Source organism: Hippoglossus stenolepis, chromosome 1 (genome assembly GCF_022539355.2).
Source record: "Hippoglossus stenolepis isolate QCI-W04-F060 chromosome 1, HSTE1.2, whole genome shotgun sequence".
Lineage (NCBI taxonomy): Eukaryota > Metazoa > Chordata > Actinopteri > Pleuronectiformes > Pleuronectidae > Hippoglossus > Hippoglossus stenolepis.
The window spans coordinates 19,743,021-19,756,021 of record NC_061483.1 but is presented as its reverse complement, the minus strand read 5'-3'; the positions used below and the strand labels follow the sequence as shown (position 1 = coordinate 19,756,021).

Sequence of the window (13,001 nt, the reverse complement as noted above, 5' to 3'; positions counted from 1 at the left end):
CAAATAAACCAACATTGATGATGGTTGATACTGGAGCTACTTACACATGCGTAAGTCCTAAATATGCCACACACCTTTCCATGTCTAATAAATTTGTAAAGACAGTAGGATTCTCGGGACAGAGACAGATGATTCCAATGACAGCTCCAGTTCGGCTATCAATCGAAGGCGATGAAGCAATACTGCCTATTTTGGTGTCTGATCAAACTCCAATAAACTTGTTAGGGAGAGATGTGTTATGTAATTTAAAGATGAAAATGTGGTGCTCATCACAAGGGGTGTACTATGATAGCTCTGGACCTGGCCTCCAGATAAGTGTTTTGGTTGAGAGGGCTAATATTTAACAGAACCAGTAAGTGAAATGGCCAATTCCCACTTGTATCCTTTTCTAGCCAAAAGAACATTTTGCCTACGCACACACATTCCAAGTGAGGACTTCCAGGAAACACACACACACACACACACACACACACACACACACACACACACACACAATGTGGGAATGTGGGAGATGTTGAAATAAACAGAATTGTAGCTGATTTCTCATGAAATCAGCTACAACACAACGCACAGACTGCACTGACTCACAAACTTGAGTCAGTCGTAACACCATGAGCTGAGACTGCAGCATGGAGGCTAGTTAGGAAGTATGCAGAGGTGTCAAAAAGAAATTGCTATGGCAATGAATAAATAATTCAAATGATAAATAATCCTCAGCCACTTCAAGTGAAATGAATGACTGAAAAAACTTGTTGTAATAGGGTTAAATAAATAACTTTATCCATTCACTGTTTGAGCTTGTTAAAAGGGACAGTGGGAGGATGTCAGTCAAAACAAAAAGCTCTGTGAGAATTAGGCAGCATGTCAGCACTGCTGCGATTTTATCCTTATTTTTCTGTGACTAACAAATTCATGCCAGGGTTTCAACTCCACTTGTCTTCAACTAATAGAACAAGAATTTCATTTACTTCACATTTAAAGTAATCAGCCTCCTGTTTTGTTTAACCTACTTTCACCCAAATCAAACCACCGTTCTCTCATGATGCACCTTTCCCTCTGGCCTCATTTTCCCGAGGTTGCTGCTATAGGCCGCACATCTCTTTGCTCCGCAGTGTGAGCCCTCAACTCCTGCTTCCCAAAGCCAGCCTGCAGGTTTTAATGACAGTGTGCGCGCTATGTCCTATATATGCAGTAAGTGGAGAGGGTGGGTGGATGCTTGCCACTGAATTGGCGGATGATAGCGAGAAGATGACAGGGCTTTGGAGGAGAAATGTGCTGGATATAAAGAAAAGGAGGGATGGTGAGGAAAGAGGGAGAGGGTAAACAAGGAGGAAAAAAGTGATGGGGGAGAGATAAAGGGATGCATCGGCTGAGAAGGTTTGGATTAAGGAAGTGAATTTGGGTGGAACGAGGATGTAAAATTGAGAATGGGTACATTTTACTTGACGTGTTAAGGATGGCTTTATGGATGGCTGGGAAGGAAGAAAGAGGATCAGAGAGACGAGAGGAGAAGGGAAGAGAGGAAGATGACAGGGACATCTTTTCTGACAGGTAAAAGTTTTGTAGATGGGTAAAGACAGAATGGGGGAGGAGGGGAGGAAGGGGAAGGAGAGGGATCAGGATGCCGAGCCGGTGGCAGGTAAATTGCTACGCTGACAACGCGGGGACATTTCAACATATCCGACAGATTATACCCCCAACTCCTCTGAGCCGGCTGGGATGCACGGAGAAAGACGGGAAACGTGTGAGGCCGATGAGCTAAAATTTCAAATGTGAAAAGTACCAGCAATTTTTTTTCCTACAACCGTCATGAGTAGGGAGGGAGGGAGAGGGAGGGGGCGATCTGCCATTGAGAAAGAGCAAATCTGAGAGGGAGTGAGCGAGAGATAGAGAGTGGAAGAGGGCGAGATCTCTCCAAGCGGCACGCATCGCTGAATTATTGAGGCCAGACGTGTGTCGGAGCAGGAGATAGATTTCCAGTGTTGATCCCTTCCTGCTGTCAGAAAGTTTAGTTGGACATGACCAACTCCAGTAGCTGCGGTTGTTTTGTTGTTGTTTGAGGGTTTTCAGCGCACACTACAGGGAACGGCAGAGCAAATGTGGGAGGAGCAGCCTCACAAAATGTGTGTATGTGCGTGTGTGGCTTCCTGCATCTCTTTGTGTCAGAGCTTCTCTGTATGAAAAGGTTTTCCCAGGCAGTCAGTGGCTATGTGCATGGTTTTCTATAGAGTGACAGATCAATATATGTCTGTGCCTAAGGCAGCGACAGGCAGCGTGATCAGCTTCCCACATGCATGGCTCTTTGCACACACCCCACCATTTGTTTAGTATGAGTCAACAATATTGCAAATATTCCAAAACCTCCTGTAGAGATTTACACCTAAATAAAGGCAACGTGCGCTGATACAAAAAGTGAATGCTTGTTGAGCAGCACTAACTCAAAAGTCGGACAAACATCAATGGAAATAAGGTTTGTTTTTTACACTGTTTAGAAATGCGCCCTGCAAAACATCACACAGGAATTACGTTGCAACAACTAATATTCTGCCAGTAACTTAACATAAATAAATTCACTTCACTTCAGAAGGTGAGTTCCTCTGACTTGAATGATGAGCTACAAAAACTAGTGCAGTGCCTGTTCTAAGCATGTCTGTTGGAAATGCTAGTTGCTGCTGTCTTTGTGAAACTGTCAAAGCGACCTGCAGTTTGTTGAGCCACAGCGAGTGAACACATGCTGCTGGACTCGGTCTGCAGAACGCTGAAGCTGCTGCTGCACAAGCAGCTGTTCACCTGTTTATTCAAAGTTCAGTGAAGCTCAACTCCCTGAACTGGAGAATCAGTTGTTGCTGCTGTTGTCGTCACATACGTTGATGAGTCCCACCTGCCACTGCTGAGGAGTCCTGCTGCGACATAGCGCTGACACCATGATTGACAACGTCACCTACGTTGATGAGTCCCAGCTGCTGCTGCTACAGAGCTGCTCACCTGTTTATTCAAAGTTAAATCAGCATGAGTTTCCAGCAAGCATGTTTTACGGTTGCCTTATTTTTGTTTGAAGAAAACATATATGATGAAAACGTGCACGTCTTAAATACGTGTTAAGATGAGACATGGTTGTTTCTTTTAACTTGTTTTCTCACTTTCAGTCAACTCTGTTTTCTTCAGTCTACTCTTATTTTGAAGGAGTACACTTTTAAATTGGACAAGCTTAAGGTGATTTTACAATGATCTGCTGGGTTGATGAAAAATGTTCAAACTCTACATTCACTGTACAAAATCGTGTCCGTGGAGAGACACTGGAAGGCTCTTTCCAAATTCATCTGGGCTCACCTTCACTCTAAGTGAAACATGTAGGCGACATATGAGGACGATTCTGTAACATCCACATTGGTTTGGAAACCAATTAAGGTTCACCTTGCAAATAATCATTTTGTAGACATCTTATAATAAGCGGGGTTGGAATTTCTAAAGCCATGTGGAACATTTCAAAAGTTCCAACTTCAAAATGTCCCAGTAACAAAAAAAGCCAGATAACGAACACATAACCTGCACTTCTATTGACTGAAGCTGTCTCATTTCTCTACAAAGAAAAAGTCCTGGAACTGGACTGATTCTAAGGATGCTATAACCACATAGATTAGACGTAGTTGAAGAATCTATGCTCAAAAATATTGAAATTGAATGAAAGGAATGAAGCCAAAGGAAGAATTGAGAGCTTTAGACAAAGGAAGGGAGGATGAAACAGAGGGAAGCGGAGAGGAAGAGTGACAGTGTGAGAGAAGTGCAGGGGGAGGCAGACGGTCTCTGATGTAAGCCATGTTCTCACCGCTGTTCACAACCGTCCTGTCGCCTTCATGAATAAGTTAGACGCCAAATGTTCCCTCCTTCCTGCGTACATGCAAACGCACACACTATAGCCCTTATTCCTTAACTCTCCATACGCCAGAATCAAGCCCCGTGCACGGCAGCAATAACAAAACCAGACACCACAAAATACACCTCCACTTCAGCAGCTCTGTAGTTCTAGCCTCTACTACTGTGTATTAAATATTAAGCTCCTTTGAATTCCCCAAATTGCACACAGAGGCACAAACACAGACACACAAATGAGAATATTCCCTCCTGAAGTGGAGCCAAGAGGTGCTTGATAACGTCTAACTGAGTGACTGGGCTACAGAGGAGAAAAGTGAAGTTTCCCTGACAGTGTTTCTTACCCACAGGGCAGCCACGTTGTCCTGTTACGCTCTGGACCACTCTCATCCAAAGAGGTGTGTGTGTGTGTGTGTGTGTGTGTGTGTGGGCCCCCATGTTATTACACACTGTCAGAAACATGAGAGTGGGTGAGAGTGAGGTAACGATCTAAGAGTTCAGCTTAAGGTAGATACAGTGAGAGGTGTCTGTGCACATGCATGTATGTGCACGTGCAAATTTGTGCGTGGGCCGGCATGTGTGACCATGCGTGGATGAAATCTGCATGAACAAGAACATCATCAAACTGGGAGAGAGTGAGTGAAACACAAGGACAGACAAAGAGGTGAAGGACGGTAACATGATGATATTCCATCAGCACTTCAGCATAGATACATGATACTGGAGCCTATTTAAAAAAAAATATATATATATATATATATCAAAGTTTTTTTGAGAAATGATGATTGTAAAATTGTACTCGTCTGTCAATCTTAATTAATTAATTTATGCATGATAAATACGGAGGAAACTGATTTAACTTCTTTCAAAGTGAGGATTAGTATAGGTTGACGGATTAGCTTCACAATAATAACAATTCTGTTAATAGTTTCAATAAAGTTGATAAGGTAAATTAATATTTGACATTTAAGAAATCACACTTAATGAGAGTTTGATTAACAAAACCATTCTTATATCTGTACAATAAATACATACATGCGTAAACTGTAACGTACGGATATAACGTTTTTTTTTACATGCATGGGGATATGTGCTGGACTATTTCTTGGCTGGAAGCAGTTGCCAGGCAACAGCTGTAAAATAAACTCTCTCAATTTACTTTTTTTTTTAACTTCTATTTCTGTACAGTTTGAGTAAATGAGATTTGCCATGTTAATGAGGGTAGTGATTTCCCTCCATTTCCACTGTTGATGTTATGCTAAGCTAATTAAGTGCTTACTGCAAACATCTGACGCTGCGTAAGAAAGCGGAAAAGTGCGTTTTTTGAATTTACAAATCATTTTTTAAATTACAACTTATACAGCACACATTATTATTAACTTGAGTATAGCCCATAGACTGTATCTAAAGACATGACACCCCACCCTCAAAGTGAAACCAAAGCAGCTCGATCTCCACCTGGTGGCCGGCTGCAGTACAGGTTATACACCCCTCATCTCCAGTGTTAATGGGTGGGACATGGACCAAACTAAAGTGAAAGTATATTTAAAAAAATTATCATGTTGATTTTCTGGTTATTCTGTTATGCTATAAAAACTACTGTGCAGATATGGCTCCAAATGCTCAAGGTGTCCGTCTTCGTATCCAGCATACTTTGGCTTCATTTCTGAATGGTTGGATAAAGTGGAGACGCATCGTCCATCTTTATGGTATAGCTGTCTGTTCTACTAAAAAAACATCTCGGGTAACACACCTAGAGGGAGGAGCCCCCCACTGGCAATATATTACCTGGTGAGAGGCAGGAACACAGCTTACACCTCAGTGTAAACACATAAATACACATCTCTTGAAGACTACCACTTTCTAAGGAGATATATTACTATATCAGCTCACTGGAGGCCCCAGTGTGCCAGACTGCCCACCCCTACCTGCTGACCCACCCCGGGCTCAGAGAGTAACTGGTGGGAGGCAGGGAGATAAATCAGACCTCCCAAGACGTTGTCTTAGTGCTCTTATCCTTTACCCCTAGGTAGCAAGGCTAGTGTAAACCACAGTCAACATATCACTTCGGCCATACGCCTATGGCTCTGTAGCTGACCTGCAGGTTAATGGAAACGTTGTCAGGCTTTAATATCCAGTCAGCCTTACAGAAAAAAATGTGAAACTGAAGAGGAGATGAGGGGAGAGGGAGGAGAGGAGAGGAGAGGAGAGGAGAGGAGAGGAGAGGAGAGAGCATCAAAACAAGACAGCTGCGTTACTATATCGTGGATGCGAAGGTTCTTAAAGCCCTTTCAATATTAAGGCAGCAGGGCCTACCCGGCTTCACAAAGGACCTAGTAGCGCGAGATAAAAAATGAGAGCACGAGGAGATAATTAAAGCACCGTGTGCACTAAAATTTTTAGCAGGAGGGATGGAATCAGAGAGACTGACTGAGATGAGTGGAGACAGATACAAAGAGAGGGAGGGACGGGGAGACAAAGAGGAGGAGAGTAGAAGTGGAAGGGGAGCGAGCAGACGCACCGTTTGATTCTAATAGTTCAAGTATTCTAAGTGTCTACTTTAAATTGTTTATTGTGGTGAGTGAAGGAGAATCTGATGCACATCACAAACAACGAAGACACCTGCCAACATCCATCAGCTCTCCACCTCTGCCAGTAACTCCTGTCTGAGCAAAGAAAAGCTCCTGTACAGTCTACACCCCTCAAACCTCTATCCTCTTTCTATCTATTCATTTATCTCTTTATCTATCAATCTCTTTTCATCTGGACATTTGGACAAACTGTTTGAGCACAGCTAATTAACTTTCAAGGACTTTAATCAAACATAATAAAGAGAGAAAGGTCACGCAACAATCACTGACATTACTGATCAGATTAATGTGGAGGTGTGTAATCAGTAAAGTATGTGTGTGTGTGTGTGTGTGTGTATGTATTACTCGTGCTGTGGGGACCTTAATCTGTTAACACACTCACATTACGAGGACCTGTCTTCCTTATGGGGCCAAATGTGAGCCCCCGTAATGAGGAATAAAGAGTGGGAGGGGGCGAGCAGGTGTCGGAGAGTGGGAGGTAAAAGGTTGTCATTATCTCCAGTGTTAATGCTTTCGTCTCCTCCTATCACCATCTCGCCTCATCTTCTCCTCCGTTCGCTCACAGCCGACAATAAATTATGGATGCTTATTAGAAAAGGGCAATATTCAGCATCCAAAATAAACTCAGCACCAAGAGACATAGAAGAGACACAAACAAACAAAAAGTGCTGATGTGGGGAGAGGAGGGAGTGGAAGTCAGTGGGGAGGCCAATGGCCTGGCCGGGTAAACCTGGAGTGATCTCTTTTCTAGGTCAGCTCCTTTCAACACATGTGCCGTGGTGGGCTAATGTACTGCAGCGAGTGAAGCTCCACATTAAAACGATGTTGGCCGTACGACTACACACACCCACACACACAGACACAGATTGAAAATAAAAAACTTGTAATGCATCCCAGGCCTTTCATTCTTCCTTGGGCAACATCTTCAAAGTGATGTTGAATTTCTGTGCAATTTAGGCATATTAACTTTTTTCACTTTCTGCATCTAGTGCTTTGTTCTGTGGCCAGTGGCAAGGCCTCGACTAAATGCTCAAACCTAATATAGAAGGAAAAAAAAACCTGAAGCTAAATCATTGATTTCAGTTCATTAAATTTCCTGTTAACAAGCACATAATGACGCATCATATTGCAGGCTAACGCGGCTCAGATTCCATCTACAGCACCAGCAAATGGTTCTGTGTGACTTTGTCAAGCAATCAATAATTTGGTGTCCCTGTGAACTCTGCTGAGTGTGATGTGACGCACACCGACACAAAGTTGAAGAGACACTGGTACATTTCAGATGATGAGTCACGTCCTGTGAGACCGTCGTGAAATTTCCCTCCTAATCCTTAAGAATGTTGAGAATCGGTGCGTGTGAATGCCACATCATGTTTGCAAAGTTTAGGATTACAGTATATCCAGATTAAATGAAATTTATATAAGCAGGCAGGGATGTTTGAATTCACTGTGTGGAGATGCATGTAAAAAGCTTATCCCCTAAAAAAAAACATAGTGGAGGAGAGGAGAGGACTTTACTAAACAACCTGCTTTGCAGAGATTGCTGTGGCAAACACACATAGCGTACAGCTGTTGTATTTTCCTGTTTAGCCCTTCCGAGCTCGGTGCACCTCTCTGTCCAATTGCCGTTTGAAGGACAGGTGTTACACGCTCTTTGACAGCCAATCAAAATTCACAGATGCACAATCAATATGACACTGCTGCAGGAGAAACACTGACTGATCCACAAGTCCCTGCTGACCCAGCAAACTGTTGCAGTGGGAAGAAACGCGTGTTCGCCGCACAAACATGCACCGTTCCATGCGAGCGCACCCACACACTCGCTTCACACTCGTGCATGCATTTTGGCACATGAACTCAAACTCACTTACACGAGCTCAAACACCTGCACGGACAGACTCACAGGCGTGAGCTGACGGAAACGCACACACACTCACACACACGCATCCAAACACACCCCAGAGAAGGCTACAATAAATGAACCTCACAAGCCATCCAAAGCGCTGACATCAATCAGGCACGCTTTCACCGTTCAGCTCCCGATGGACGGAGTCGCATCTGTCTGCCACGGGAAGTGCTAAACAATTCCAAAGTGAGGGGAAACCATTTTATGCATATCTGCATACACAGCAAGCGAGCAAGCATCCTTAACTCATGGGCTCTCTCTCTCTCTCTCTCCGATCAACCTCACCCTTGTTGTTTACTACGATTGTGCAACGATTTGTTCTTTCTGAATGACTCTTTTTCAGCGAGAATGATTCGCAGAGATGAAACCGTTGTCACACAGGTAGGCACAGCTGAGCACCACCACACGGTCCACCTGGGAGTGTGGGGCCTGTGAACGCCGGCCAGTACGACTCCCACAAAGTTTGGGGACTTCTGCTCCCTCAGCAGAGATCGAAAGGTGGCTGTTGCACATAAGAAAACACAGGGGAGAAAAACTATCCCCCCCACAAAATACAACAAATATCCTTGTAGCCTCCATGACTGGCGCCGCCTGTGTAACTGTCTGCTTCGACCCAGTGCATATTTGTGACAGATCCCATGAGGCACACATGCACACACTCTTTTTGGTAATCAGCATATCACCCTGCAGAGAAGCCAAAACTGTTTCATACACTTGTTATGAAAAATATAAATGGGGACATGAATGCACAAGGGCAGAGTGGAGATGTGAGCCTTCTGCTGTACGGCGGAACTAGATCAGAAAAGTCACTCGATGAGGAGGCGACTGTTTGAAAGAACTAAGACGCGCTGAACAAAGGTGACCACTGAAAGTTACTTGTATATTCTAAATACTTTATCTAACATATGTCTAAACTATATCTGATCTATATCTAACACATACATATAATACGTTGGAGCTAAAGACAGTATTAAAACCCATTAATGGTAAATCCTTGCTTTGTCAAATTAGGTATGGGCATACACCTACTGGAAACAAACAATGACAGCTAACCCCAGTAAGTCTTGTTCATTGTAAGGCCATGTTTGATTTTTTATGAAACGCTAGAACGACAGCAGAAAAAGATAGAAGCAAAAAACACTGTCACTGTCCACAGACCATTGTTTAAAGCAGATTGATCTTATCATTTAAACAGTGTAAGATGTATGAGCAGTTCCTGTGGGATAATTTAACACTGACAGGTCAGCACCAGTGTGAAGATTCACAGCGGTACAAGCCCGATTAGGCAGCAAAGACTTGTACTCGGGCCTGCATGCTTCGGAGAATGACAAGAAATCTCAGGCTGGGTGTGACGGCAGACTGTGGGATTGCTTATGACAACAGCACTCTATGCTGCTATGACTAAACAGACCTTGTTTGCAATGGCTGCCACATGCCTTCAAACGTCAGAATCAGAGGTATCAGAGCTGACAGTTCGGTTTGTGTGTTTGCCTTGCCCGAAGGGACAGGGGGAAGGGGGGGGGTGCATATCTGGCCGGGCGCCTGTGGCTGAAGAAACTGAGCCTTTTGTAGTACAGTGAGACAGCCCTTAAGAGGGGACGAGTCTCCGCTTCATCCTCAAAAGCACAGTGTGACTGTCCTGTTTAGCCCGTCACAAGAGGAGCCAGGGTCTCAGAGAGTCTCATCCTCCCTCCATCCAATAATAACCATAAACCTTCAAGTGTAAACGTTCCATCACATTTTGTGTTACTGAGCCCTAATCTATACCGTATAACCTCTAATGTGGATTTCACCATCAAGATTCATATCAGCCTTAAAGTGGAATTTACCAGAGCAGGGTTTCCCCCCTCCACTTCACAGCTGGTAGTTTTCCCAGCAGCCTCCTGTGACATCTAAGAACTAATATCTCTCTTTCAGGTTCATTTGCTGCCGATCTCCCTGAAGCTATTTCTTGCAGTTGTTTAAATGCCAGTTATTATTATTATAATACTGCCTCCTAATAGTGAGTCATGAGGCGGACAATGTGCGGTGCAGAGAAAGCCCTTTAATTAAGGTTATGGACTAATAATTGAGCTAATTAACATCCTGCTGCAACAGGGGCTCAGTCAGCCTGCGCTAATAAAGCGTGCATTGATACATTCATGGGAATACATTTGTAAATATCACGTTCCTACCGTAAACTCCTTGGCCCCAGGCGAGAGGAGAGACACTAGAAAATAACAAAATCCAGAAAAGCTCCATGTTCAGCTCAGCTCCGTCATAACCTAAAGGAGAGAGGAGAGGAGAGGGGGGGGAGGTGAGAAGAGAGCGGAGGCACACAGGGGGACGACCCTGCAAAATGCATGTGACAAACAAGAGGCGACAGCTGAGTGATTGTTATCGAGGAGGAAGTGGAGACACTTTCAATTGTGTTCTCGTGTTCGGCCAAGTCTCCTGCAAGACCCTTAAGCCCGTGAAAATAATATCACAGAGCAATTTGGCCCCAGCCGGCCACACAGCCCTTACCTACATCGTTTCATTCAATCTAAAGGGGCGCGTAATTCAATCACATATCGTGGATTATAAGGAGTTTACGCGCAGCTAGGACGCCTGTGCGTAATGAGGATTGGAGATTGACAGGATTGCCCGCTGTTTCACTTCTGGAACACGCAGGTAGGCAGATGTGGAGAGGACGTGGGGGGAGGAAACACATCCACAGAGGATCAGCTACAAGTGGGGGGTCATGCACTTTGGACCTCAGACACCCACACACACGCAGACTGACTTTCCTGCAGATCAATACAATTATTCCTACCGTGTCCCTGCAGTGGCTGCAAGGTGATGGGTCGAGTTCTATTCTAAAGGAATACACTGTTTTGTTTGTTGCTTTTGTTGTTCAACAAAAAAAGTGAGATCGTCTTCTGAGAATTCTCTGCCTTTGGTAAAACGTGAAGAAGAATAAAAGGATGAAAAGCAGCTGGAGCCGGGGGCTAATGGACCGTCTTCTGTGGGACTCCTCTGAGCGAACATGAGGATTTCCTCTGACATCTGGCCTTGATATTTGTATGATGGCTCTGAGTCGGCTGCACTGACAGGTTGCATTATACCGTGATCAAAGTTTCATTATAGGATGTGAGTTAATACATGCATTAGTGTCAGGACGTGCCTGCATGACACTTGCTTGCACTGGCATGTACAACGTTTTATTGTCTGCTTTAAATTAAAAAAAAGCATAGGGTAGGCTATAGCTGGTGCAAACGAAAGAGTGCGTGAACCCACAATTTGAGTATGAAGAATACTGATTACAGCAAGGATGGGTTAACTTGGATATATGAGTAAAATTCTACATTTTTTGGATGAGCTCAAACGCACATTTCCTTCTAAAATACGCACACAAGCGAGAATATAAGGCTGAGAAAATAAAGAACATAGTCTCTGTGCAGGCATCTGATGCCGTCCGCGTCTACCTTCTCTCCGAGGTGCCGTCCTTTGGGTCAGCCTGCTACCCGGCGCTGCGTGCACTCCTCCCCGGCTGCAGCGAAGAGGATTCCTCCGCTCTCCCGCTCCACCAGCCCGAATCTCCCAGTCTCTCCACACAATGTCTTATAAAAGTTATATATCCTCCTCCGGTGAGCGTCCGGTGCGAGCTTTACAATTCCCGGGGAGTGGTGATCGGGTTTGGAGTCTCCTCAAATAATCTCCTCCGTGCGTTAAACTTTTTTTTGTATTATTTTTACGCACAGACTGGCGGCCACGGCGCGAGTCCCCTCTCGCCCAAAAATAAATACAAACCACTTTCCCTGCGCGAAAAAAAACTCAAGCAGGGCTAGTTGGGCAATATCCTGTAAGAGCCAGTCTCCTCTGATGTGGATTATTTACTCTTAAAGGCGTGGTTGGAGTGGGGTTTTTACTCTGACAGTCCAGTGAAGCCCCTCTAACACAATCATGCGCTCTGAGGATGAGCTCCTGCTCCGCTCGGTCAATCAGCGCTGTGTCTGTGGACTCCAGGAGATGCTGGCCAAGTGGAATATGTGCGCAGACTGAGAACGACCGCCCCTGTCTGTGAAGAGGAGGGGGGGAGGGATGGAGGGATGGAGAGAGAGAGAGAGAGAGAGAGAGAGAGAGAGAGAGAGAGAGAGAGAGAGGGAGGACAGAGGACTCTACACATAGATGCGCTCAAGCTTCACAGCTCCGCACTGAACAGGTTGTCAAAAGAACAGCGTTGCTCTCCTCCTCCTCTCATTCTCTCTCTTTCTTTCCCCCCTCCTGTTCTCTCATTCACTCCAAAACAGGTTTTCAAGCCTTTTGGGCTCCACACACACAAGATGCATTTTATTATAAGAGCAGGGGGATGGAAGGATGGTTTTTTTTATAGTGTTTCTTTTTCTGGTGGCGACCGTTTGATGGAGGTTGCCAGCTGCGGTGCCACCACACATTCGTCGGTGCCAATTAGAGAGTGAAAGGTGCTAAGAAAGTTTGTGGCCTAATGGAGAGGCCCCTTAACAGCACCACCCCGCCCCTGTCTGGACCAATTATTTATGACAGCAAGAATAAACTGACAGCTCAACAACCCCCCAGTTCTCTGACACACACACACACACACACACACATTTCGAGCCCACACTCTGGACTTACACCGGCACACTCCTCACTCT

General features: G+C 44.7%; 1 protein-coding gene across 2 annotated transcripts in view; it reads right to left on the bottom strand.

Annotated features, from left to right (window-relative positions):
- LOC118113156 (MAM domain-containing glycosylphosphatidylinositol anchor protein 1) overlaps positions 1-12,355 on the bottom strand; it is a 175,484-nt gene extending 163,129 nt beyond the window's left edge. For both annotated transcript variants that reach the window (XM_035162589.2, XM_035162598.2), the window contains exons 1-2: positions 11,814-12,355; positions 10,542-10,631 (exon numbers count right to left, since the gene is read on the bottom strand). In XM_035162589.2, coding sequence (XP_035018480.1) covers positions 10,542-10,608 — 67 coding nt within the window. In that variant the 5' untranslated portion in view covers positions 10,609-10,631; positions 11,814-12,355. The remainder of the gene's footprint in view (positions 1-10,541; positions 10,632-11,813) is intronic.
- Positions 12,356-13,001: the final 646 nt, after the last annotated feature.